Source organism: Bos taurus, chromosome 23 (genome assembly GCF_002263795.3).
Source record: "Bos taurus isolate L1 Dominette 01449 registration number 42190680 breed Hereford chromosome 23, ARS-UCD2.0, whole genome shotgun sequence".
In the NCBI taxonomy this organism is placed as follows: domain Eukaryota; kingdom Metazoa; phylum Chordata; class Mammalia; order Artiodactyla; family Bovidae; genus Bos; species Bos taurus.
In genome coordinates, this window is record NC_037350.1 from 24,278,600 (window position 1) to 24,304,473 (window position 25,874).

At 41.7% G+C, this 25,874-nt stretch overlaps 1 protein-coding gene across 1 annotated transcript in view; it reads right to left on the bottom strand.

The window, feature by feature from the left end:
- The window catches only part of PKHD1 (PKHD1 ciliary IPT domain containing fibrocystin/polyductin), a 441,675-nt gene that overhangs the window by 207,317 nt on the left and 208,484 nt on the right, over positions 1 to 25,874 (bottom strand). Inside the window, 4 exon segments of the mRNA XM_002697311.6 lie at positions 4,526 to 4,721; positions 6,581 to 6,758; positions 21,538 to 21,784; positions 25,347 to 25,482. Coding sequence (XP_002697357.3) covers positions 4,526 to 4,721; positions 6,581 to 6,758; positions 21,538 to 21,784; positions 25,347 to 25,482 — 757 coding nt within the window.

The following is a 25,874-nucleotide window of genomic DNA, read 5'->3' on the forward strand; positions in this document are numbered from 1 at the left end:
TGCCCCATTTAATGATTTTTGATTGAAGGGTGGCGGCTGGGATGCTGAGAAGATCGTTAGAGAGGCTCCAGTCCAGCCAAGCCCCGCAAGAAAGGCTTTCCTTGTGCCCAGGCCTAAATTCGGAATTTCTTAACAGTGTGCGCTTGTTCTTAGAGGCAGATAAGGGCTGAGCGTGAAATTCTTAATTAAGCAATAAATAGAGAGTGGGGTGTCAGCAGATGTACCCAGTAGCCATGGCAACGGGAATCACATGGGCGAGAGTGCTGAGACTAGATGTAGGCCTCGGGCCTGGGCCTGACTGACAGCTGAAGAATCCTACAAAGCTTGTACACCAGATTAATTAGCTGACTAATTATTTCATAGCGTTAATGTAACTAAAAAATAAAAATAGTTCACCATGAACTGAAACATTCCTGGAGAAAAAAAAAAAAAAAACTGCAGGGACAGAGGCAGTGGGAATCTGACTGCATGCGTAAGGCAAAGATGGGAGTGCTGGTGAATCCAAGAGCAGAAACTGAAAAAGGGGTTCTCTGGATTTGACTCTGACTTTGAAAATATAAAGGAACTCTTGTTTTACAGTCAGACCTGTCACAAGCATGGCGCAGAAGTGACAGTTCGTGACTGCCATTCATAACAGTTTATTCTAGCAAATATTGCCCCTCCGGGACCCTCACACAAACTATAGCACGCAAGGACTTCACTCGTGGTCTGTGTTTAAGCGGTTCATTGGGCAGAAATCTCAGGGGCATTAGAAAGGCAACCTGAACCAATCTCCTTAAGAGAGATGTTTTTAAATGAGCGAGGTTATCTTAGTCTGTGGGTAACAATTGCTTAAGTGGTATTAAGTTTCAATCAGGGGACCCATTTATCATCCATGTCATGTTATCATGAATCTGTTATCTTACAAAAGCTAGTCAAGGAAAATAGAATGAGACTCTTGCAGACAAGTTATGACAGGTACGCTGAGTTCAAGGCACCTGAGGTTGTTCATCTTCAGGGTGGGGGCGGAGGTGGGGGAAGAAAGAACCGTTTTAGAGAAATCATCTACTGAGAAAGTGTATAGTGAAGTAACAACACATGCTAATCACACTTGAAGAGGTTGGGTGTTTTGTACCACAATTCCAATAGATAAGTAAGCTTAACCTCATTGTATGGATGTAGCCACAGAGGAAGAGAACATTTATAATTCCATGCCCCAGGTAAAATAACCAGCCAGCCACTGATTAAAGCCCGAAGCCCCAAACTCTGGCCGTGAGCTTTCCAAAGAAGCTGCTTTCTGTAAAGACGTTTGCCGAACAAAGGCAAAACTTGCCTTGGTAAAGAAGAAAAAAGGAAGGGTCAAAGAATATTGTATGTGCGGGATTTTTTTCTTTGTCACTGGGGATCAGTGAGAAGCGTTCTCCCGGAAACCTGCCGGGCACCCCCCAGCCTGGCTGGTCAGGGGTCCACGATTATTGAGTGGGCAGCACACCCTAGTGGAGAGGCACAGACAGGAGCCAGAATGCCTGGGTTCCACCCTCTGCCAATCTCGCTGGGTTGGAAAGGAGTCAGGCATCTTAAATCATACACCAAGGAGCCAAATGGAGGAAATGAAGATAATTGGGATTTTTTTAAAACTTCCTCTCCGAGGAGGATGTGGTAGGGTTATGAAGAAACAATACAAAAGAAGGGCCACTTAGAAGTGGTCAAGGAATGAGTGAAGGCCAGCCAAACATCAGTGGAGCAGGATTCCGAACTGAAGGCCGGCGGGTAAAAGAGCAATGTCTCCCCGACGCCCACCCCCCAGAGTCTGACAGGAAGCTCAGTGGACCTGGAGGAGGTCAAGCAGCTCCCTTACAATAAAATGAACTTTCTGTACACACAACGCTATGAGTTTTTTTTTTCTTTTTTTTTTAATTCCAGAAATATGTCTACTTTGACTGTGAAGTCTTCTCTTCTCTTCTTAGATTAAATGTACTTTATGTAAGTTACCCCGTCACAGACTTTTAAAGTCGCACAGCCCAAAAAACAATTAGGCGAAAGTAACAAGCTCATCAGGGCTTCCCTGGTGGTTCAGCTGGTAAAGAATCTGAGACCTGGGTTCCATCCCAGGGTTGGGAAGATCCCCTGGAGAAGGGAACAGCTACCCACTCCAGTATTCTGGCCTGGAGAATTCCATGGACTGTATCGTCCATAGGGTCGCAAAGAGTCGGACACGACTGAGTGACTTTCACAACAAGCTAATCAATATGTAACTGGAACTACTGCATTGAGCCTTTGTGAGGCGTCAGCTACAACTACGTCACTGCCATAGTGGGGTTGGTCTATGGAAAACATGGTCGCCTCCTCATCAACTTCACAGTGGTGGTGCACACTTTACACAGAGGGTATAAAAAGTCACAGCCCATCATACACAACCCAATATCGCTGCACGGGCCACCACCATGGGGGACCTGTTTGTGAACCTTGGTTCCTCCCGAACCCTCACGTCCTCACTGTGCCAGCCCGGGAATGGGAACAGGACTGGCTCTCGTCACCTATGTACTCCACGCACTCAAAGGCACAAATGACCAGGAAAGTCACGACCTGGAGTCCTGGAAATCCTCTCCAAGGAACAAGGGTCCCTAACTTTATTAAACATTCCATCAACCCCCTGTGACTTCCTGTTCCTTGACCAACTCACATTGTTCAAAAGTGGAGATACTAAAGGATTCTGATACAAAGACTCTTTAATTAATAAAAGCCATCTGCCTAATAAAAATGGTTTATATTCAAATATTCACCTATATCCTCTATATGTACATATAAATATACATATAAATACAGAGACACTTATACAGACATGCATTTAGAACATATGTATAAATACAGCACAATAGTATAACTTGCTATTAATTCAATAAATAATGCCATCAAAGAGGAAGAAAAATCTGTAACTGCATGACTTGATTTTTTTGTTCTGTATGCCACAAATGTTCCTTTATCATGCTTGCTTTTTTTGACTGTTCAAACTAGAGTGCAATTCATAAACAAAATCCCATCAATGAAGAAGACAGGCTCCTCAGAAACATGTTAAGTGATAAAACAAGAGCAATTTGAAATTAAAATTTTGTTTCAAAATATACATGAAATGAATAGCCACAGTTAAAGTTAACAGCAACTATTTGCTCTTACTTAATGGTTGTATTTGACTTTAGTGGTAAAATGGTGTCAGGCATCTCTGTCCATCTTGAAGTTTTATAGTTTGAGGTTACATTTATAGATGGATCAAATCCAAAATAAAATCTGGATGGTACATTTCAGTGCAAATGAAATATACAGCAATCCACTTGGCAAACACTTTTAAGAACCCAGGAAACACCCTCCTCTCTTCTCTCATGCTATGAACATGTAAGAGTACCAGGGCCCAAGTGTGATCCGACTCAGCCGACCTATGGCTAGGCACGAGTGATGGAGACGCGGAACTTGGGACACCTACCAGCCCTCTAAGCCTTTAGGGCCAAGTCTGGCTCATGGCAGAGGCTGGGTCTTCCCATGCTTGACATGGTCCTGAATTAGACCAAGATCTATGAAGACTAATTTGTAACAAAATTGTCATTCTAGAGACTCATTTTTTCAGATTCTCCTTCCTACAGACCACTGAGCTAAGGTTAGCATAAGTAGACATCATGGCACTCAGAGTGATCAGTGAAACAATATGGAAAGGCAATAAGAGATGAGCTCCAGGAAGTCAAAAGAAATCTATGGCCCTGAGTCAAATACGGGGCTTCCGTGAAACACGCACAATAAGAAAGTAAGGAAATCCTGCCGGCCCCTGTTACTGAGCAGTCACAGTAGGGTTTCTGGTTCCACGAAACAAGGCCCCTGGATCCTGCACCCCGATGCTGCATCTGACACAGGATGAGGCAGCCCATCCCCCTGTCCTCAGCACTCTGTACATCTCATCTTCCTGTCCTCAGATTGCCTTCCAAAGCTTCTCACCTTCCACACTGACTACATTCTTCATCCTGCCTCTCTGTCACCTTGCACTCTTTGCTGTCCCCTGTCCCTGTGATGGCAGCCAGCCACCCTGTCTTTACATGTGCAGTTGACCTTTCTACAAATACAATGCTTAACATGAAGGAAAAATGTGAATAGCGATCACAGGTTATTAAGCACTCACTCTGGATCAGACACTGTTTTAAAGAATTTTACATCTTATCCTTTACTTAATTTCCTGTTCTTCATGTAGGCCCTTTTATTATTCCATTTTACAGAGGAGGAGACTGAGGCTTAGAAAGAATACCTGCTCAGTGTCTCATAGCTAGCAGGTGCTGAAGCTGGGATTTAAACACAGGCAGTCTGATTTCGGAGCACAATCACCTAATCACAGCACACAGGTGTCCCTTTCAGTTCTTCATCACTTCGCAGCACCAATGAAATTCCAAAAGGAATAGTGGTTTCTGACTACATGCACTCCACATGCTCTCTCAATCATACTTACCCAGATAGGTGAGTTGTCGTTTCTGACTACATGCACTCCACATGCTCTCTCAATCATACTTACCCAGATAGGTGAGTTGTCTCAACTGACTGTCGAAGAACCAGTCACAGCCTTGGTCCTGGCCAGGCGATGGAAGAGATGAGAGGGACCGCCCCACATGACTCCCACACTTTATGAGGATGTCAGGGTAAACCCACACGTCTGTGTGCACCAGCAACAGGAAATTTCCAGGAGCAAAGTTGTCAAATGTTGCTGAGTACTTGAAGTGAGAGAAAAGTGCAAAAGTGCTCTTTTAGAAAGGAAAACTCTTGCCAATAAAAGAGTTACAAAGAACAGGATGGAGTAGTTTAGAAACAGGACCATTCACACCGGGTACTTTTCTTGTGGGAAATGGGTTTACTTAAATTTACTGCACAATAATCTCATAACTAGAGCTACAAAAATCATACAATGTGAGGACTGAAAGCTGTAAGGTTCTTGTGTGTGTGTGTTAATCATTCAATCTTTGTGACCAACTCTTTGTTGGTCATGGACTATAGCCCACCAGGCTCCTCTGTCCAAGGAATTCTCCAGGCAAGTTACTGGAGTGGGTTGCCATTCCTTTCTCCAGGGGATCTCCTAACCCAGATATTGACCCCAGGTCTCCTGCACTGCAGGCAGATTCTTTACCATCTTAAAAATTCCATGGACAGAGAAGCCTGGTGAGCTACAGTCCATGGGGTCGCAAACAGTCAGACATGACTGAGTGACTTCACTTTCACTTTCTTTACCATCTAAGCCACCAGAGAAGCCCTCTTCTTGTTTAACAATCTAGAGGAGAAAACCAAAGTTCAGATGAGCGAAGTAATTTGTCTCAGGTTAACCAGTGGGAAGAGACAGAGCCACGTCTAGAATTCCCACCCAGTTTTCCCCAAGATTCAAATAGCAGGCATTGGCAGGAGTGCCATTCATTTATAACAGTAACGGCTAACATGGCTGAGCATTCGCCACGTGCTCAGGTATCATTCATATCCAGGTATTCAATCCTTAAAGGCCCTGGGAACTGTTACTAGTGCTGTCCCCATTTTATAGAGGAGGACACTTGAGGCAGGTGGAGGTTCAGTAAATTTTCCCACATCATGACGTAGGCGAGTGCTGATCTGGGACAGAAACCCAGGTGTCCACCTCCAGAGTCACCATTCTACTGCCTTCACCTCTCCAGAATGTTCTCATGGGAACCTCAAGGGAAGGAGAGAGAGGTGGGCACCCTTCCTGAGAGCCCTGGTGAAGGTATCATAAAGATTCTACTTTGAAATATTGAGGGCAGGAGGAGAAGGGGGCAACAGAGGGTGAGATAGTTGAATGGCATTATTGACTCAATGCACATGAGTTTGAGCAAACTCTGGAAGATATTGAAGGACAGGGAAGCCTGGTGTGCTGCATTCGAAGGGGTCACAAAGAGTTGGACTTGACTGAGCAACTGAACAACAAATGGCACGCCTGCCTCCAGCTCCCTAAGAACTACTCTCATGACCGTTAGGAAGAATGTGTGTGTGATGAGACTGAAAGAAAGAAATGTGCTTAAAAGGAAGAAAAGGGAGCTTGAGGGAATCCAGTGGGCTATTTGGAAAATGCACCCATTTTCCACATGGTTATTCCTACCATCCCTCCCCTAACCATCTGACTCCTTCAACCTAACAACGGAAAGGACAGACCTTCATTGCAAGTTACTCTTTGACCACAAGGTGGCAGTGTGTAATGTAAAAATGCCTTGGGAAGATATTTCCTTTTGGCTATGAAACACTTCCCTGGGGTAGGTTGGTTCTTAACCTGTAACATAGGACTGCATATCTATAGGATGCTTAGAAGCTATTTGTCAGTGTATTAATAAAGCTAAATTTTCAGGCAGAATCATGCTGTGTTCAAAGTGAGGTTTAAATAGATTCTACAAGTTTCAAGTTTAAAATAAAAAAAACAATCATATCTCAAATTCAGGTTACATTCATCTGGCAAAAATTCTGCTGCAGTTTGCTTGATCAGCACCAGAAGAGGCTAATACCTGCAGACTATTATGTCACAGAAGGCAAGTTGGGAACCCCTGGGGAAAGGAATCTACCAGCGAGTGGATGTCAGGGTTACCTGCAGAGCGCTGCTAGTCCAAGGGCTCTCGAATCGCAGGGAGTAGGTCTCTTGATCCAAGAGCAGGGCCATCCAGCCATAAGGGTTAGACAGAGTGTCATGCACATAACTGACAGTGGTTGTCTTGTTTCTGCTGTCCGTTATGGTTAAATCTTGAGAAACTTTCAAGGCACTGGCTCTAGGGAGATTTAAAAGAAAAAAGTGGGTGGTAAGTTTTTGTCCATCCTGGATCTAAGGCACTCCTCTCCATCAGCTGTAAGCCATCTCCCATTTTCTCCATTATGTCTCCCCAGTGCTTATGGAGGTTTTAGAAGTCACACCATGGGTCAAAATGCCCAGTGGGAGAGTGCTGTTGGATCATGTGTGCTCCACTCAGATCTGCAGTGGCCTGTAACACTCAGATCTTAGGCCACTAATCAATGCCACTCTAATGAGTTCATACAGGCCAGGACTAGATACGATTATTTTAACAGAGAAATGTCCATGGTCAGAATATTGCCATGGCCCAGGTTTATCAGCAGCAGAACACACACTATATAGTTATTAGTTATCTCTCTGGGGAGTAGTGGCTGACGCCCAGAGCCTGATGTGCCTGGACTCACAGAGTCCACCTCCAACTGCCCAGCAGCAATGGCCTCAGTAGCTTCCCCAGAACAAAGAGGACCCTGAGACCTCTCTCGTGGCCTTACATGATCACTCAGTGCCAGAGGGATTTGCAGTTTTGCTTGTTAACAAAGACTGCGACATCCTGAAGTTAGAGACATTTCCTCTTTTCTGTATCCTGCCCCCTGGCATCGGACTCTGCACAAGATGGGTACCCAAACCATATTTGTTATACGAGCAAAAGCTTCCTTGGTGATTCAGTGGTAAAGAATCTGCCTGCAATGTAGAAGATGCGGGTTCAAACCCTGGGTTGGGAAGATTCCCTGGAGGAGGAAATGGTAACCCACTCCCATATTCTTGCCTGGGAAATCTCACGGACCGAGGAGTCTGGAGGGCTACAGTCCATGGGGTTGCAGAGTCAGACACAACTTAGCGACTAAACAATAAACAACAACAATACGAACAAAAACTGCATGGAGGAGCTCTCCCCAAAGCAGTTGGTGCCAACTTCCCAATTTACAGAAAAGTTTTCTAGAAGAATGGTATCTCACCATGAGGAAAATAGAGACAGAGGATGGCAAACGTACTATGTGAGCGTCACAGGTAGAAACAAAGTTTTGGGTTTCTACACCTTATTCCCCATCAGTTCAGTTCAGTTCAGTTCAGTCACTCAGTCATGTTCGACTGTTTGCGACCCCGTGAATTGCAGCACACCAGGCCTCCCTGTCCATCACCAACTCCCAGAGTTCACTCAAACTCACATCCATCGAGTCAGTGATGCCATCCAGCCATCTCATCCTCTGTCGTCCCCTTCTCCTCCTGCCCCCAATCCCTCCCAGCATCAGTCTTTTCCAATGAGTCAACTCTCCTAGAAAGTGATTTTTTAAGTCTTTACCAGATCATAAATACATTTTTTCCACCTGCTTAGACCCTAAAAGAAAGTCAAAGTGACAGAAAAATTAAAGCAAAAGTTAAAAAAAAAACACACACACATAATATGACTGTCCTTCCCCTTTGGTTTAGTTTTCATGAGAATCTTCAACTGTGGCATGTTGCTGCAGGCAGATAATTAAATTCTCACAGTAGAAGGAAATGAAATGACGGAGGATGTTGGGTTTTCAAAGTGAGGGGTGGCGTGAGCAAATCAAAAGTCAATTTACAGTTGAGTGGCACAGTATAAAGAGGAGACTGGTTTTCGTGTTAAACATTTGGGGACCATTGTTAACCGTGTGTAAATTGGAAGTCTATATCTGCATGAACTAAGTGTATGAATTCTGGGGACTCACTTACCCTCTGTAAGCTTTCGTTTCTTTTTTTCAAATGGAGACAACAGTATGTATCTCCTGTAGCAGCTGTGAAACAACGTGATAATCGATATATTCAATAACCATCTCAAGCCCAGTAAGTCTGCCTATAGCTCATGGAAGAAAGAACTTCAGATGTACCTGGTTTGCCACTCTGTCTAGTTATTTTATTGTCTCAAGGTTTATCCAGGATATTTGGTCATTTAAAAACACGCTCACATCCTCTCATGAGCTTTAGCCCTGGTGATATAGTATTTGATGTATATTTCTTGTAAGACTTCCCTGGTGGTTCAGATGGTAAAGCATATGACTACAATGTGAGAGACCCAGGTTTGATCCCTGAGTCGGGAAGAAACCCTGGAGAAGGAAATGGCAACCCACTCCAGTACTCCTGCCTAGAAAATCCCACGGACGGAGGAGCCTGGTAAACTATAGTCCGTGGGGTCGCAGAATCGGACACAAGTGAACGACTTCACTTTCTTTTCTTTCATTCTTTCTTGTAAGAAAATGTGTTTGTTTCATCTGTTAATAGATAAAAAGGGATAAAGAATACTCAGGGCATTTGGAATAAATGAACTACCGTTTCCCAGATGTCTCTACACAGCATTCACTGAACCTTTAGAAATCTTGGGGGGGGACTTCCCTGGTGGTCCAGTGGTTAAGACTGTGCGTCCACTGCAGAGGATGCAAGCTTGATCTCTGATGGGGGAACTAAGATCCTGTATGTGGTGTGGTCAAAAGAAAAAAAAAATCTTGAAATGGAGGGGCTTCTTCCTCTCTTTGGGTTTGGGGTATGAAGGACCTTTTTTTCCCTCATGTATACCAAGATTTAAATTAGGACTAATGGAAATCTGGGCTCATATTCCTACTCAGAGTGGATATGGGGATCATTTGTTCTAACATCCAACCCATTATGGGAATTTCCTCCAGATTTTATCTTGTTATTTCTTCCAGTTATGGGGAGTTCACATCCTCAAATTCCTTCTCCATTTATGAAATTTATTCCTAAATTTTCATTTCAGACAAGTTGGAGAAGGCTTAATTTTCTTCCTTGTATTGTCTGGCCATCCCCCCTCAATCATTACGAAGACATGAGTCCCAGCATCCCAGGATATCATCCAGCACAATTTGGCCCAACTAATATATTTAATAAATGAAGACAGGCTTCTGGGAAATAAATATAAAACAAATGTGATACGAAGAGATAAGTTGAAATCCCAAAGAGGCAAATGAGGTGGCCACCATGGGTACCAAGGTCAATATATCAGGTGGAATTTCCCCACAGTCCAGAAAATAATTCCGAGCATCTCAGGTTCTGAAAGTGCAGCCCTTCAGCTTTCACAGAGACACTGGCTCTGGAAAATGAATCACAAGACAAAATTCCAAGAAATACTCACTGATAAATCAGAATTTCCATTTTAAAATCTGCAATGAGAAATAAAACTGTCTTTCACATGGTGAGTGCTCAACAAATGTTTGTTGAATCAATAAATGAGTGTTAAGTAGATTAGAACACTTTGGCTGCTGGCTGTTTAGTGATGTTTTGTCCCAGGGAAGTCTACCCAGAAAACAACAAGAGTGTCAGAATACTTCTTGTAAATGTATTAATCAAAAGAGATAAGCATTTGATGATAAGTTATCAGTTCTTGATACAGTCAACCTCATTATCAATAAGATATTTGCCAAGAAGACTTGAACATTTATCTTTAGTGGTCAGAAAGAACACTCTTTCTGACTCTTTAATTCTTCTTTGCTTTCTGCCATAAGGGTAGTGTCATCTGAAAATCTGAGGTTATTGATATTTCTCCCAGCAATCTTGATTCCAACTTGTGCTTCATCCAGCCTGGCATTTCACATGATGTACTCTGCATATAAGTTAAATAAGCAGGGTGACAATTTACAACTTTGATGTATTCCTTTCCCAATTTGGAACCAGTCTGTTTTTCCATGTCCAGTTCTAACTGTTGCTTCTTGACCTGCATACAGATTTCTCAGGAGGCAGGTGAGGTGGTCTGGTAGTTCTATCTCCTTAAGAATTTTCCACAGTTTGTCATGATCCACACAGTCAAAGGCTTTGGCATAGTCAATAAAGCAGAAGTAGATGTTTTTCTTGAACTCTCTTGCTTTCTCAATGATCCAACGGATGTTGGCAATTTGATCTCTGGTTCCCCTGCATTTTCTCAATCCAGCTTGAACACCTGGAATTTCACAGTTCACATACTGTTGAAGCCTCACTTGGAGAATTTTGAGCATTACTTTGCTAGCATGTGAGATAAGTGCGGTTGTGCAGTAGTTTGAACATTCTTTGGCATTGTCTTTCTTTGGGAGAGTTGGACTATAAAGAAAGCTGAGCACCGAAGAATTGATGCTTTTGAACTCTGGTGTTGGAGAAGACTCTTGAGAGTCCCCTGGACTGAAAGGAGATCCAACCAGTCCATCCTAAAGGAAATCAGTCCTGAATAGTCATTGGAAGGACTGATGCTGAAGCTGAAACTCCAATACTTTGGCCACCTGATGCGAGGAACTGACTCATTGGAGAAGACCCTGATGCTGGGAAAGATTGAAGGCAGGAGGAGAAGGGGATGACAGAGGATTAGATGGTTGGATGGCATCAACTGCCTTGATGGACATGAGTTTGAGCAAGCTGCAAGAGTTATGATGGACAGGGAAGCCCAGCATGCTGCAGTCCATGGGGTAGCAAAGAGTCAGACATGACTGACCGACTGAACTGAACTGAGTGGTCAGAAAACCTCCTCTGCACACATGTAAGCAACTGCACTAACAATGGGCCTGGCTTAGGAAAATGCGAAGATTTCCTTATGAACTTAGATTTCTTCTATCCAAGTGGAGTGTTCTCAGTTAAACTATTTTTAGATTAGAGTCCTGGTTTTATTTTTAACTATAGAACAAAAGAATTCTATTTGTTCAAATGCATCCATCTGTTCCCATTTAATTCCTCTGGTCTATATTTTGTCACTGTCTTTGCCTTACCAACCCATATTTTGTCATTCTTCTCTTAAGACATCATGTTTATGTCCAGAAATACTTCATTCCAGCAGTGAGGCCTCAGGAATCCCCCTGGTCACTTTGATGAGACTTAATTATTTCTTAATTTTCTATCAGTATGACATTTACAAATCAGTTTTAGGATCTAATTTATCCAGATTCCATTACTACAGATCGTAGTAGCAATTACTGAAGGAGTCATTTTCAGGCCATACTCCCCAGTTTCTAAAGACCCCTATACACATGACCCTATTTTCAAATGCTAACATCAATTCAGTTCTACTTATCTTTAGGACTTCTGTAGTTTCTTTTTGATCCCCTTCTTCCAACCAGTATCCAAACTGATGCTAACTCCTTGATCAACTGGAGAACCAACCATAGCACATTGTGATCCTAAATCATTCTTTCCTCCTCCTTCTTCATACACTGCTCGGATTCTACCAAGCTGCCCCATCTATCTCAGCAGAGGTTCATATGGGACACAATTTCACAGGCATTTGTGGACAGCATGAGCTTTCTTTAGAGCGATACAAGTAGAGAAGGAGGTTATCAAATACTCCTTTGTCACAGTTGGTAGTGGAAAGGGTCTCGTGCGCATTCTGAAAACCAAACCCGAATGGCAAAGACCAGTCTTCGAGGAGGCAAAACGCCTTGTGTTGACTGTCACCCTGAGGGCCAAAAATTCGTAGTCAAATCAGCTCCCGTCCTTCTAGGCCAAATGCCAGCGGTGCCAGTGGTGGGCTCTTCTGAAAAGCACCCAAAGAACATTCAGAATAGAAGAATACCATGAAGAGAATTTACCAACCATAATTACGACAATTTTCTCTTGCCCTAAATAGCCACTAATTTCCCCGTGCCCTAAATAGCCACCAATCTCCCTCTCTTTACTGTTAATGAAGCAAAGGAGCACACTGAAGTATTTCTAATTTGGAGGAGCCAAGGGAGTCTGCATGGGCCATTAGCAGCAGAGAGTTTCATTACTAGGGGAAGAAGTCTCTCCCCGAACTTCGCGTGGCTTTATGTGCAAGAAATCAGGAGGCAACCAGTCCATTTGAAATGTTAACCCTTACCTTGGTGTCAACAACAGCTCCTGGATACAATCAAAAAGACAAGAAAACTACAAGCTTTTCCTTTTCTATGAGGGAGCATATATTTTTTTTTTAAATCACCAAGGCTGTTTTTAATTCAGGGACATCTTCCTTTAGAAATATAACAGTTTATCACTTGATAAATATCAAGTTTATCACTTGATAAACTCCCCAACCAAAGTCCCAAGTCACAATACTCGTTGCATCAACAGTTCTGTAATTTAGTGCCCAGATACTATGTGGAACTGTTGAGTGTATACTGCCCACAGAGGATTTGTTAGGTAATCAACAACACCAATGAGAACAAATATTAACTCCCCGGTTTGTGTTTACCATTGGCTTACACTTAATCTCTGTGTATTAAGACAAACACTTCACTGAGCTCTAAATGCCCTCTCTTTGGAACAATTGTGAAGTAAACCCTTTATAATTTTGCATCTCCTAAGCCAACACATCATAATAACTAGCCCCAAATGGTGCTGTCGGCATCGCCTGGATATTCATGCTTGCTGATGTTACTCTCATCTTTTACTGCACAAAGAAGACAAAATCAAAATGTTGAGCACAGCCAACAGATTTTTGTGGCTTTATTTTTCTCTGCTACTGCTAAATCACTTCAATCGTGTCCGACTCTGTGTGACCCCATAGACGGCAGCCCAACAGGCAGCCCACCAGCCCACCATGCGACCCTTTCCACTACTCTCCGTCCCTGGGATTCTCCAAGCAAGAACACTGGAGTGGGTTGCCATTTCCTCCTCCAATGCATGAAAGTGAAAAGTGAAAGGGAAGTCGTTCAGTCGTGTCCGACTCTTTGCGACCCCATGGACTGCAGCCTACCAGGCTCTTCTGTCCATGGGATTTTCCAGGTAATAGTACTGGAGTGGGGTGCCATTGCCTTCTCCTATTATTTTTCTCTAGCATCTTTAAAATACACTGGACTCCTAAGAAGTTCTTGTCAGAGGCTCTCCACGTTTTTTGTTTTGAAGAGTCTTATTTTTGCATAAGTAGACCATCTTACACAGATTGCTAACTAACTGTGCTATCCCCTTGCTTTTGTGGCTTATAAATAAACTGCCTCTCCCCATTGGTAAATAACAATAACAAACACATTTTTAACAAAAAGAAAAAAAGAAGCCTTTGTCAGAAGATGACTATTCTATCTACCTATCTGCCATCACCCAGTACTATCTGATGTGTATCAATAAGAAGTTTTCTGTATACACTCTTATTGACGGAGAAACAAATATTTCTCCTTCTGAGTAAGAAACCTAAAAAGAGAAAAGAAATCAACCCTCAGTCTTTGCCCCAAACTTGTAACAATCCTTAAATTCACATAAAAAATAGAACAAGTACAGGGATGCAAGCCATGCGATTTAATAATCTTGCATTTCTAGGGACCCATTCTACACTGTTAGGGTGGCTCAGATGGTAAAGAATTTGCCTGCACTGCAGGAGACCCGGGTTTGATCCCTTGGTTGGGAAGATCCCCTGGAGAAGGGAATGGCTACCCACTCCAGTATTCTTGCCTGGAGAATTCCATGGACAGAGGAGCCTGGCAGGTTACATTCCATAGGGTCACAAAGAGTCAGACAGGACTGAACAACTCACACTTTCACTTTCACTTCACCCACACACTGTTAGTGGGAATGTAAGCTGGTGCAGCTACTGTGTAAAACAGCTCGGAGGTTCCTTAGAAAACTAACAACAGAATTATCATATGATCCAGCAATCCCACTGCTGGGCATATGTCTGGACAAAACTATAATTCAAAAAGATACATGCACCCCTCTGTTCATAGCAGCACTGTTCACAATAGCCAAGACACGGAAGCAAACTGAATGTCCATTGACAGATGAGTGGATAAAAATGATTTTTATGGCCAGTGGAATATTACTTGGCCATAAAAAGGAATGAAATAATACCATTTGCAGCAACATGGATACAGCTAGAGACTATCATAGTAAGTAAACTAAGAAAGAGGAAGAAAAATACTGTATGATATCACTTAAATGTGGAATCTAAAATATGGCTCAAATGAAGGAAATGGCAACCCACTCCAGTGTTCTTGCCTGGAGAATCCCAGGGACGGGGGAGCCTGGTGGGCTGCTGTCTATGGGGTCGCACAGAGTCGGACACGACTGAAGTGACTTAGCATAGCATAGCATAAAACAGAAATAGATTCATAGATGTAGAGATCAGACGTGTGGTTGCCAAGGGAGTAGAAGGAAAACAGATGGACTGAAAGTGTGAAGTTGGTAGATGTAAGCTATTACATTTAAAACGGAATAAACAGCAAGGTCCTAATGTAGAGCACAGGGAAGTATATTCACTCTCCTGTGGTAAACCACAATGGAAAAGAATGTTTACAAAAAACATATATATGTATATAACTGAGTCACCTTGCTATACAGCAGAGACTGTCCCAATATTGTAAATCAACTACGCTTCAACAAAAAAATAATAATCCTTGCATTTCTGGTAGGTATATCCTGACATCATGGGTCCTCCATGATGGAGGATTCAAAGTCATTCTCCATGACTTTGCTGATGTATATTTCTGTTTATCTCTTCTCAGAGTCAGCTAAAGCAATAATGATTGTTAAGTCCCCAAATCAGCCTAGCATCTCCTCAGACATAGTATTTACAGTTTTTGCAACATACTTGACAAAAATTCTTGCCTGTTACACCTTCATCCTTGAAGAGAAGCAGTAGCTATCTATACTCTATCTACCCATACTTTAGATTCTATTGCATCTCTAGCTTAATCTGTGGGATGAAGTTGGTATGGCTACCTCAGAACATGAGAATACTACCCTTAGAGCTACACAACTGCAAGGTAGACAACTATTTGTCAGGAATATTGAAAAACAATTCCATGCAGGCAGGTAGTTACAAAGCCCACCCTCCCTTTTATCCCTATGCACACTTGGTATGGTAGGACTGACCGACACCTGCCCACAAGTTCATCACCAGCCCTTCTTCCCAACTCCATGTTCAGTGACATCATGATGTTAGCCTTAGCCCAGTCATGTGAGAGTATTTCCACCAAGGAATTAGGCAAACGCTACAAATCAGGCTTTTTATTCTAGTCGTAAAACAGGTACCAGCACACCCCTGGGCCCCTTTATTATTCATGAAATTTAATAACCGTGGAGTATTATTGATGCTATTCCTTGGTTTGGGCTCCATTTTTAGGTTTAGCTCTTCTTCTATTTTACTTCTGTAACCTCTGCTGCCTAGAGAGGATAAAACTTCTTGGAATTTCCCTGTCTCACATGTTTTTTATTTTTTTGAGAACTGAAAAGATACCATTAGTGATGCTATGCCTATTTATCCCTAGGAAGAGAGTTAGGCGATTGTTAGAGGAAAAGCTAGGCCACAATTTCCATTTGAACTCTTCTTTACTTTTACATTCAAGAGGCAGGGGGTGCCTCGTACTCTGAATACTGACACATTAAGAGCAGTTCCATAGGTAAACACTGAATGTAAGCTCTACAGGAGAGGATATTAAGCAAGATCTAAGAATCAAGGTGATCAACAACAACATTCACCTTTTCTAGGAGAAATAGGAAGGAAGAAACAGAAAGCATTGGGGGCATGAGTGAATCAAAAACTGTGTCCGGAAAGACTCCAGATTCCACGACTTTCTGGGAGGTTTCTGGATCAGTGCGATGTCTCGTGACTATTGGAAAGTGTTCCCTGTCTTTCAAGAATTGGATTAAGTTTCATTTGAACAAACTTAATTCCCTTGCCAGGCATTTGTTTCTCAGAAACATAATTATCTATATTTTATTCTATTAGTAGTAACTTTATATGTTGTTTTATCAATCATAAATGTAGAGGCTTTCGAAAGACAACATTTACTGAGCACTTACTTCGTGCCCGACAACGACCCTGTGAGTGAAGTAACATTTTGCTCTTTTTACTGTCTTGAGAACTGAAGCAGAAAGAAGTGAAGTAACTTGTCCAGGAACATACCTAGGAAGTGGCGGAGGGAGGGTGGTTTATGATTTATACCCACAAATGATTCTTAATTACTTCTTTATTCTTCAGCCTTTGAAAAATAATTTCAAACATATGCATATAGCCAGACTTTCTTTTATGTACTTCCTATTAAAACTCAGAACGACTGGTTGGCCAACCTACAACATCTTGTAAACTCTTTTAATTTCCCCCACATTCGGTTCAGTACGTAATTGGAAGACAGATCAAGGCTTGATTTACTGATATTTGAATAAATCTGTATCAACTGAAAGAGCTGTAGAGTGCTCTAAACCAAAAAAACAAATAATTCCCAGATGGTAATTGTGAAAGTTGGTTCTCATTCTCCCCATCACAATTCTGTGCATCTATACCACCAGGAAAAGAAAATGCTTGCAAATGTATGCAAACTGCTATTTCAGTAGGGGTGGGGTAGGGGCGGGGTTGAGAAGAAATCAGCTGTTAAAATAAATTGTCTGATCAACTGACAGCCCCAGGCAAGCAAAAGCCCAGAAGACATTATGAAAGGATATTCTTAAGTATTTGATGTTTCTAGGAATTTTAGAAATAACGACACGATAATATTTTAATCCTGGATCTTCTAAAGAAAAGTTAAGTGCTGTGGACTCCTCATAAATAGGTCCTAAGAGAGAAATGGACAATAAGAACATGAGAGGAAGATTTGGGGGAGTCCACAATTTCTTAAATGATATTTATGTATTCAATACTAATTTTATTGAGTCACTTTATGTTCAACGTGGTATTGGGTACCATAATAGAAGCAAACAAATCCCACTATCCTTGTCCTACTTACCATGAATGAGAAGGGAGGGGTGATTTACAAGCTATGTAGGAGCTGTGAGTATTGATTAGAGAAAGTACAGACAGCCAGCACACAGCAGGGATACAATGCTGTGCAGAAAGCTCGGGGAAGCTCACCAGAGTAAACTACCTTCATGCTGAGTTCATGGAAGCTGAACCTTTTGGATCAAAAAACACAAAGAAGTTGAGTGTGGCTGAAGCTTAAAATTTAGGGAAAGGAGGGCAGAGCATTGAGAAAGGATCCTAGAAGTATAGCACAAAAAGGAGTAGGTCATGAAGTGCCCTTGAGACGTTAAAAATGGTAGGCTTTCACTGGGAGGCACTGGGAAAGCCCTGATGAAGCCTCAGCAAGGGAATGTGTGGATGGCAGGACCAGATCTGATCTACAAAGACTCACAAGTTTAAGGACAGGATCCCAGCAAGGTGGCAAGCTAAGTGGCCGCTGCAGTTAAACAGGTGGCATCTGAGTGTCAATTTGGACTAGAGAAGTTGGGAAGGAGAGTAATAAAACTCAAAAGGGATTTTTTTTTAGGAGATGAAATGGACTGGACATGGTAGGTGATTTCTGTGAGCAGATGAGTCAAGGATAACTCCCATTTCTGGTTCAGGTAATTGCATCGTTTGTCTGAACACCCAGAGATTCTTAACACCCAATAGGTCCATGGAATAAAGACCTTAAGTTTGGTTTTGACAGGTTGTGTTTGAGATGGCTGCTGAATACTCTAACAGAAATATTGAAAGCACTACCACTTAATGGAAATACAATGCAAGCCATAAATGCAAGCCACAGATAGAACCTTAAATTTTATCATAGCCATATTAAAAAATGTAAAAGAAACAAATAAAATTAATTTAATAATATATTTAACCCAATATATTCAAAATCTTATCATTTCAAGATGATCAATATAAACAAATCATTGAGCTATTTTACATCCTTTTTTTCATACAAAGTCTTAGAGACAAGATGCATAATTTGCACTTCCAGCACATCTCCATTTGGATGAGCCACATTTCACGTGTTCAGTGGCCACCTGTGGTAAGTGACTACAATACTGGACAGGGCAGATCCTAAGGGCAGTTGGATAAATGGGTCTGGACTTCCATAAAGCACCATCAGTGAATGTTAACTGAAGCTATGGAACAGTCCAGATCATTTGGGAAGAGAATAACTTGAAAGCTTCTTGAAGAATCTTAAGGAACACTAGCATTGAAGGGTCAGGAAGAAAAGCTTACAAAGGAGGTCTAGAAGGAGCACACAGTACCCTACTGGTGACACAATCCTTGTCCCAGGTAAGCATCTCTACACAGAAGAAATTTAGGATTAATGAATCCAGGGACTATGTGAGCCATTTTGCCATGATGAGGCCTCTGGAGCAAATGGTGCTGACATTTTTTCTGAAATGAGGTCCTGACTTCTACTGGTAGAGCTACCACTTCCTGGTCTTATCAGGAAGGATGAGGTTGAGAGAAAGAGATTGGTAGAAACAGAAGTCAGGAAAGAAATGCTACCCTGAACACCAGTGGCCCCTTAAGAAAGCACATTTTAGAACTTGTAGTGAGAGAGAACTCACCCAGACTAAAATGTCATTATTTTTAACAAAACAGAACTTCGACTCTGCCTTGTAGAGGGTAGGAAACTTTTCTTCACCAAAATATTAATTATTATTGCCAACTTTAAACATTTCTATGCCTTGGTCAACACAACTGTGAGGATGAAGTCAGAGGAAGCTACGAAACCAGAAGTGCCCATCACTCTTGGAAAAGGTAGTGAGGGAAGAAGGTTGTCAATGTCAAACACAGAACCTATTGAACATGGGCCAGGAGGAGCCTCCGAGGAAGAGATCACGCCCCAAGTACTCAGTTGTTAGTTAGGGGGCAGGGGTGCCCCGTTTAGGCAGCTGTGCAGACCTCACGCCCTACCCTCTAGGCACCTGGGCTGAGGAGGCAGGAGGGGCTAAATGTTGAAAGGAAAGAGGGCAGGGACCATGTGCCACATCAGATCCCCATCAGCAAGCAACCCCAAAAGATGGGGACTGTGAGAGCTTTGCAAATCAACTCTTAGGGTGCACGCTCCAGGGAAAACAGCACAGCAAATTAGTCCTTTCTCCATGAAATGCCACAAAGTTTGTATCTACGTGGAATTCAAATTGCTCATTAGCTCTGACATGTTCCTAATGAGGTTATAATGCTCTGGGACAGAGATCAAGTCACTGAACACAAATAACTGGGGATAGAATCTGGAAAGATCAAGTTAGAAAGATCTTAAGGCAGTGCTTCTAAAACTTGAGTATAAATTCCCCAGGGGTCCTGACTCAGAACGTCTAGGCTGAGTTTGAGATTCTCTGCATCTAGTCCCAGGTCCCACTGATGCACTCTGACTAGCAAGGCCTTAGAGATCATCTAATCTAACCATGTCACCCCAGAGATGAGGACACAGGGCTAAGAGACGCATAACTGGGAGTGTGCTGAGTCTCTCTTGGGCTTGAAGTCATTGAGCATTTGTCCACAGATCTGTGAATCAACCTGAAAATGTTTAAATAGAAGCCTAGGGAGTAGGGTGACCAACCATCTTGGTTTTCTCAAGACTGAAGGGGTTTCTGGGACATGAGATTTTTTATTTTAAAACCAAGAAAATTCCAAACAAACCAAGGCAAGTGTTTCACCCTAGTAGGGATCTTCTGAATCTACTCAGAACACAGTATCAGGATTATTCTCCTTTAGACCTTGTCAGTCCTTGAGTGCTGGGACCATGACTTGCTGCCAGAGCAAGCACCTAGGTGTCCTGCCCTGAAGACCTCCAAGAACAGATGCTCAGAAGGATTACAACTGCAGAGGCTTCTAATGCCACACCGCTAAATGCCACCTTCAGAGACAGTCTCTCAGTAGGTTTTCAAGACATAGAAAAGGAATATCAAGAACCCAGAGAAATCAGTGTTATACAAGCACATAATGTTCTTTTTAACGACACAAATCTATTTTTTCATTAAAAAACATGCATATAAGAAATAAATGGTTCACTTTTGTAAACCTCAAAATGCCATTAAAAACATCTTTTTTAAAATCACAAAAATAATAAAAATCAGGATGCATCCCTAAGAATGAAAGGCATGCTCTGCATAATCAAAATGATTAGAAATGAAAACATATTGCTCCATACTGTTATTACTCACTGGAATTGGGTCCATTAACGTTAGATAGAATAATAAACAGCTTGAAAAGCAAAAGTGGAATGTTTTCAGACAATTCCATGCTAGCAGGGTATCACTAAGGTGTCTAAAGCAGAATGTCAAGATACGGATGGCATATGCATTCAGAATGCAGACTTAGTACAAACCTGACCATACTGACTCCCTCTCTGTGGAGTTTACCTGTTTAAATAAGATGCCAGCATGATCTGGCTGAAGCACCTGACTTAATATTCATGAAGTTAGGACACTTAAAACAAAGGAGAGAAAGGAATGTGGCTAATTATATACAATGCATTTGAAATAGGTAAATGGTAGAACCCTAGTCACTCAGCAATCATTACCTGGAAATTAAAGGGGGCAGAAGCAATCCTATTATGCATTATAAACAGCCAAGCTCCTGACTTAATAGTAGGCCAAGTAGCATAAACAAGGAGTTCTTGCTCCAATATTAAATAGGATATGTATTGTACAAATCCAATAGTTCACAAAATTAACAAGGAAAATGAACTGGTGTGAAGCAACTTCACAAGTAATAGGGAGCATCAGCAATGCTTCCCTGGAGCATAGCAAACACTTAAAAAGAGCTCAGGGAGAGGAGGTGCATATAAATGAGAATGGACAATATTGGAATTTATTAATACTCCTCTTAATTTAAATACATTTCAATTTTTTGTTGGTTGCAAGTCTTTTTGAGAGGAAATGATTAACTCAAAATGCCAATAAGTGGTCAAGGGCTATGAGATGTGGTCCACTGTTATTGAAAATAAGCTGTCATTTAAATCAGCCTAAAACTACTATAAACTTATGATCTGACAGCTGTCAAAATTATCCCATATCACTTCTGTAGAACTAAATACACCAAACAGAATCTGCAAAACAATTTCTCTTCTACAAATATCAACAACCTGAATGATATATACGTGTCCATTGACAAGCCAAAATGTAGAGTTAATTCAACTTACAAACCAATAGACATCCGATGAAAGAGAACATTTTCCTCACAGACACTGCCATGGACAAGCTGGCTGAAGCTAGCTTTGACCACACAAGTAGCTGGAAGTGTTTCCATAGAAGCAAGAATGTGACTTCTATTTTTTCCAGACAGAGACCCATCCAAGTCTTCCAAAATGGCTGCATGAGGAGATGGAAATGCTACCAAGTTCGGAGAGTTCATAAACTTCAACTGGTTGGTCTTCACAGTAAACCCACCTGTAAGTTGGGAGAAAGACTGTGACACAGAGGCACAAAAGAATGTGATCACAAATGGCAACTGAAGTCACTGAGTTATTCTCAGTATTTTAAAATTGCATATTTATACAGTTTAACAATTTGCTGACTTATTTGTCCAAGAAAAAATATATATCCTGAGTTGACTATGTGTCAGGCTCTGTGCTATGTGCTGCAGACAGAGTGAAATGAGAGTAGTAGGGGCATTGTCCTCATGCAGCCTGTATTCTCAGGCAGTGATTCCCAGCCAGGGGTGGTTTGCCCTGCAGGGGACATTTGGTACCATCTGCAAGCATTTTTGGCTGTCACAACTGAGTGGACAGCAGGGCATCTGGTGGGAAGAGGCAAGGATGCTACCCCGCATTCTACAAGGCACAGGGGAGCCCCCACAACAAACAATTATCCAGTCCCAAATGCCAAGGGTGAGAAATGGCGGTCTACTGGGAGTGACACCGAACATTACTAATTACCAAATGCTAAAGGTCCTGAGGGCTGGTCTTTCCATCTCTCTGCTCTAGTTCTTCTAAGGCAAATCTAACCCCACTTCTTATGAGATTTATACTTTAAACATTTGCCCTCAAAAGCCATATTCAATCAATCACATGGACAAATAGTAGCACATTTGATAGGTATCAGCTCTCGGGCTACATGTCTTAGCAGGGTTTCCCCCGCACCCGCTTCATATGATTCACTGGTTCTGCTATTAGTCAGTTGCCCAGGAAGAAACAATGGCAGTGGTCTTCTAATACTCACCCCACCCTGTCATTAAAATTTAAAAACTCAGGACACATCTCTTAGATATATGCTACCATATTGCTATATTATGTATCTTATAAAATACATAAAAAAAGGAAAAATGTAAAATAAGATATAAACAAAGAGAGGCCCTAAAGCTTTCATTCGCATCCCAGTAGAGTCTGTGCACTCAACTGTCATTCATTCAAGATGCTACAATTCCACCTCAGAAACTTCTGTGTGTGTCTGTGCTAGTCACTCAGTTGTGTCCAACTCTTTTGACCTCATGGACTGTAGTCCGCCAGGCTCCTCTGTCCTCTGTCATCTCAAGGAAGGAATACAGGATTAGGTAGCCATTCCCTTCTCCAGGGGATCTTCCCAACCCCGGGATCAAACCCAGGTCTCCTCCCTTGTAGGCAGATTCTTTACCATCTGAGCCACCAGGAAAGCAACTTGTTGCTTATCTAACACCACATGCAGTTCTATAAGTCAGCTATATTGTATTTCTTTGCAACTTCTTAATCATAACTTGCTCTTTGAATTTTTTTTGCATAGGCTATTCCTAATATGTAAAAACTTTTCTCTGCCTCTTCCTCTTGCAAACGTCTCTTCACCCTTCTAAATCCTGCTCAAGGCAATCTATGATAAAGTCTACCTGACCCCCTTCCTTCCTGTTCCCCTCATTGACCTTGCTCAATCCTCAAGTACTGGATTCATCATACTATTACATTCATTGGCTCAGACATTTATTCTTGTGCCTAGATGGAAAGCTCCTGGAAGACAAGAACTATGTGCTTTTCATCTCTGTACCACTCAGGTCCTTAAACAGAATCTGGACTACATAGTTTTTAAACAAATGAAAGAGATGGCTTAGCCAAGGACATCCAGGGAGAAGAAATCAGAGCTCATAAGGAGTATCTTGCTCCTTTTCAGTGTCTTATGAATGATATGAGACAGTGAAGCTTCTAACTGAGGAATTAATATTTGAAGTGATTGTCTTAAGGCATTTTTCATTCCTATTATTATTTCTACAATCTTAAACTCAGATGCCACCCAAATAAAAACAATTTTTGGCTCTGTCTATAGAGGGGGGGTAAAAAGCAAAGTGGAGACTTACTGATTATTCATTTAATTAAAAAAGCAAACAATTATCTAAATTGGCAATTCAAACCACAAGAGCATATTTACTTGAACCACTTGGTTTGTCTGTTTACAACGATCAAATCAACTAGATTGCTCTCTAGTTCTTTCGCCTTAGCCCATGAGTTCTCCAAGGTATTTCTCACCACCTCTGAGATGTGGTTAACAAGTGAACAAAAATTCTTATGGTCTCTCTGTGTGTACAAAAAGCCTTGGGCTGTTGAAACCATAAGGTTCCTGAACTCTAGCTCTTTCAGGAAAGCTTGTATGTGTATTCGTTCATATCCATATGTATATCCATCCAACTCCATTCATTGATTTAATCAGTGAACCTACTGGGCACCAGACTACTGGTTACTAAGGATAAAACTCTGAGCAAAAGAGGTGTGATCAGATATAGAGAATAAACTAGTGGCTACCAGTGGGGAGAGGGACATGGGTAGGGCACAGTAAGGGAGAGGCTTAAGGCGTACAAACTACTATGTACAAAGTAAATTAGCTACAAGGATATATTTACAGCACAGGGAAGATAGTCAATACTTTCAAGAACTTTAAATGGAGTGTAATCCATAAAAATATTGAATAACTATGTTGTACAGAAACTAATACAATATTGTAAATCAACTATACTTCAGTATGAGAGAGAGCTGTGGTCCCTGCATTTATGAAGCTCAGAATCCAGCAGAGACATGGAACTATCATAATAGAGTATGACAGGCACCAGGTAGGGAAAGGCCGGGGAGCTGCAAGAACCATATTGGGAGCACCTGGCCTCCTCTAGAATTTCTTTTAGGAGATTTGAGCAGTTCAGTCACTAAGTCATGTCCAACTCTGAGACCCCATGGACTGCAGCACACAAGGCTTCCCTGTCATTTACTATCTCCCAGAGTTTGCTCAAATTCATGTCCATTGATTCAGTGATGCTATTTAGCCATCTTGTCCTCTGCCGCCCCCTTCTCCTCTTGCCTTCAGCCTTTCCCAGCATCAGGGTCTTTTTCAATGAATCAGCTCTTCACATCAGGTGGCCAAAATATTGGAACTTCAGCATTAGTCCTTCCAGTGAATATTTAGGGTTGATTTCCTTTAGGATTGACTAGTTTGATCTCCCTGCTGTCCAAAGGACTCTCAAGAGTCTTCTCCAGCACCAGAAATTGAAAGCATCAATTCTTTGGTGCTCAGCCTTCTTTATGGTACAACTCTCATACTTGCACATGACTATTGGAAAAACCATAGCTTTGACTATACACACTTTTGTCAGCAAAGTGATGTTGATGTTTCTGCTTTTAAATATGCTGTCTAGGTTTGTCATAGCTTTCCTTCCAAGGAGCAAGCGTCTTTTAATTTCATGGCTGCAGTCACCATCCACAGTGATTTTGGAATCCAAGAAAATAAAACTCTGTCACTGCTTCCATTTTTTCCCCCTTCTTTTGCCATGAAGTAATGGTACCATATGCCACGATTTTAGTTTTTCAAATGTTGAATTTTAAACTAGTTTTTTCACTCTCCTCTTTCACCCTCATCAAGAAGATCTTTAGTTCCTCTTAAAGAAATCTCGTTAAGTAAAAGAAATAATGATTCCCAATGGCTTTGACACTATTTATCACACTTATGTGCGTACTGGACTCATTTACTAGTTTTATTATTTGTCTTATCTACTCAAACAACTTACCCTGTCCTTGGGAGCAGCCTGAACAGGTCCTGATGGCCACACAGTGAGTGAGATCAAAATTCACAAAGGTTGTGTTAGAAACTCTCAGTTCCCACCTTCTGGGAGATTTGATCCCAGCTGACATACACAGGTTTGCCTGTGATTTGGAAAGGGGATAAGGAAAGAAAAATAAGAGAACCGGCCAAATGAAATACAATTTTAATACATGAATAAAAGCAACTAAGTGAGTAAAAAGACAAGCTACAGACTAAGAGAAAATATTTGCAAAGCACATACATATCACAAAGGATCACAATGCAATATCCTACACACCTGTTAGAGGGTTAAATAAAAATTAGTGACAAAACAAACCCTGATGAAGAAAAAAAATAATTGAAATTTTCATACACTGCTGGTGGGAATGCAAAATGGCATAAACACTGTGGAAAATTGTTTGGCACTTTTTAACAAAGTTAACATAATCTTATTATTGACCTAAGGGCTTCCCAAGTGGTGCTAGTGGTAAAGATCCTGCCTGACAATGCAGGA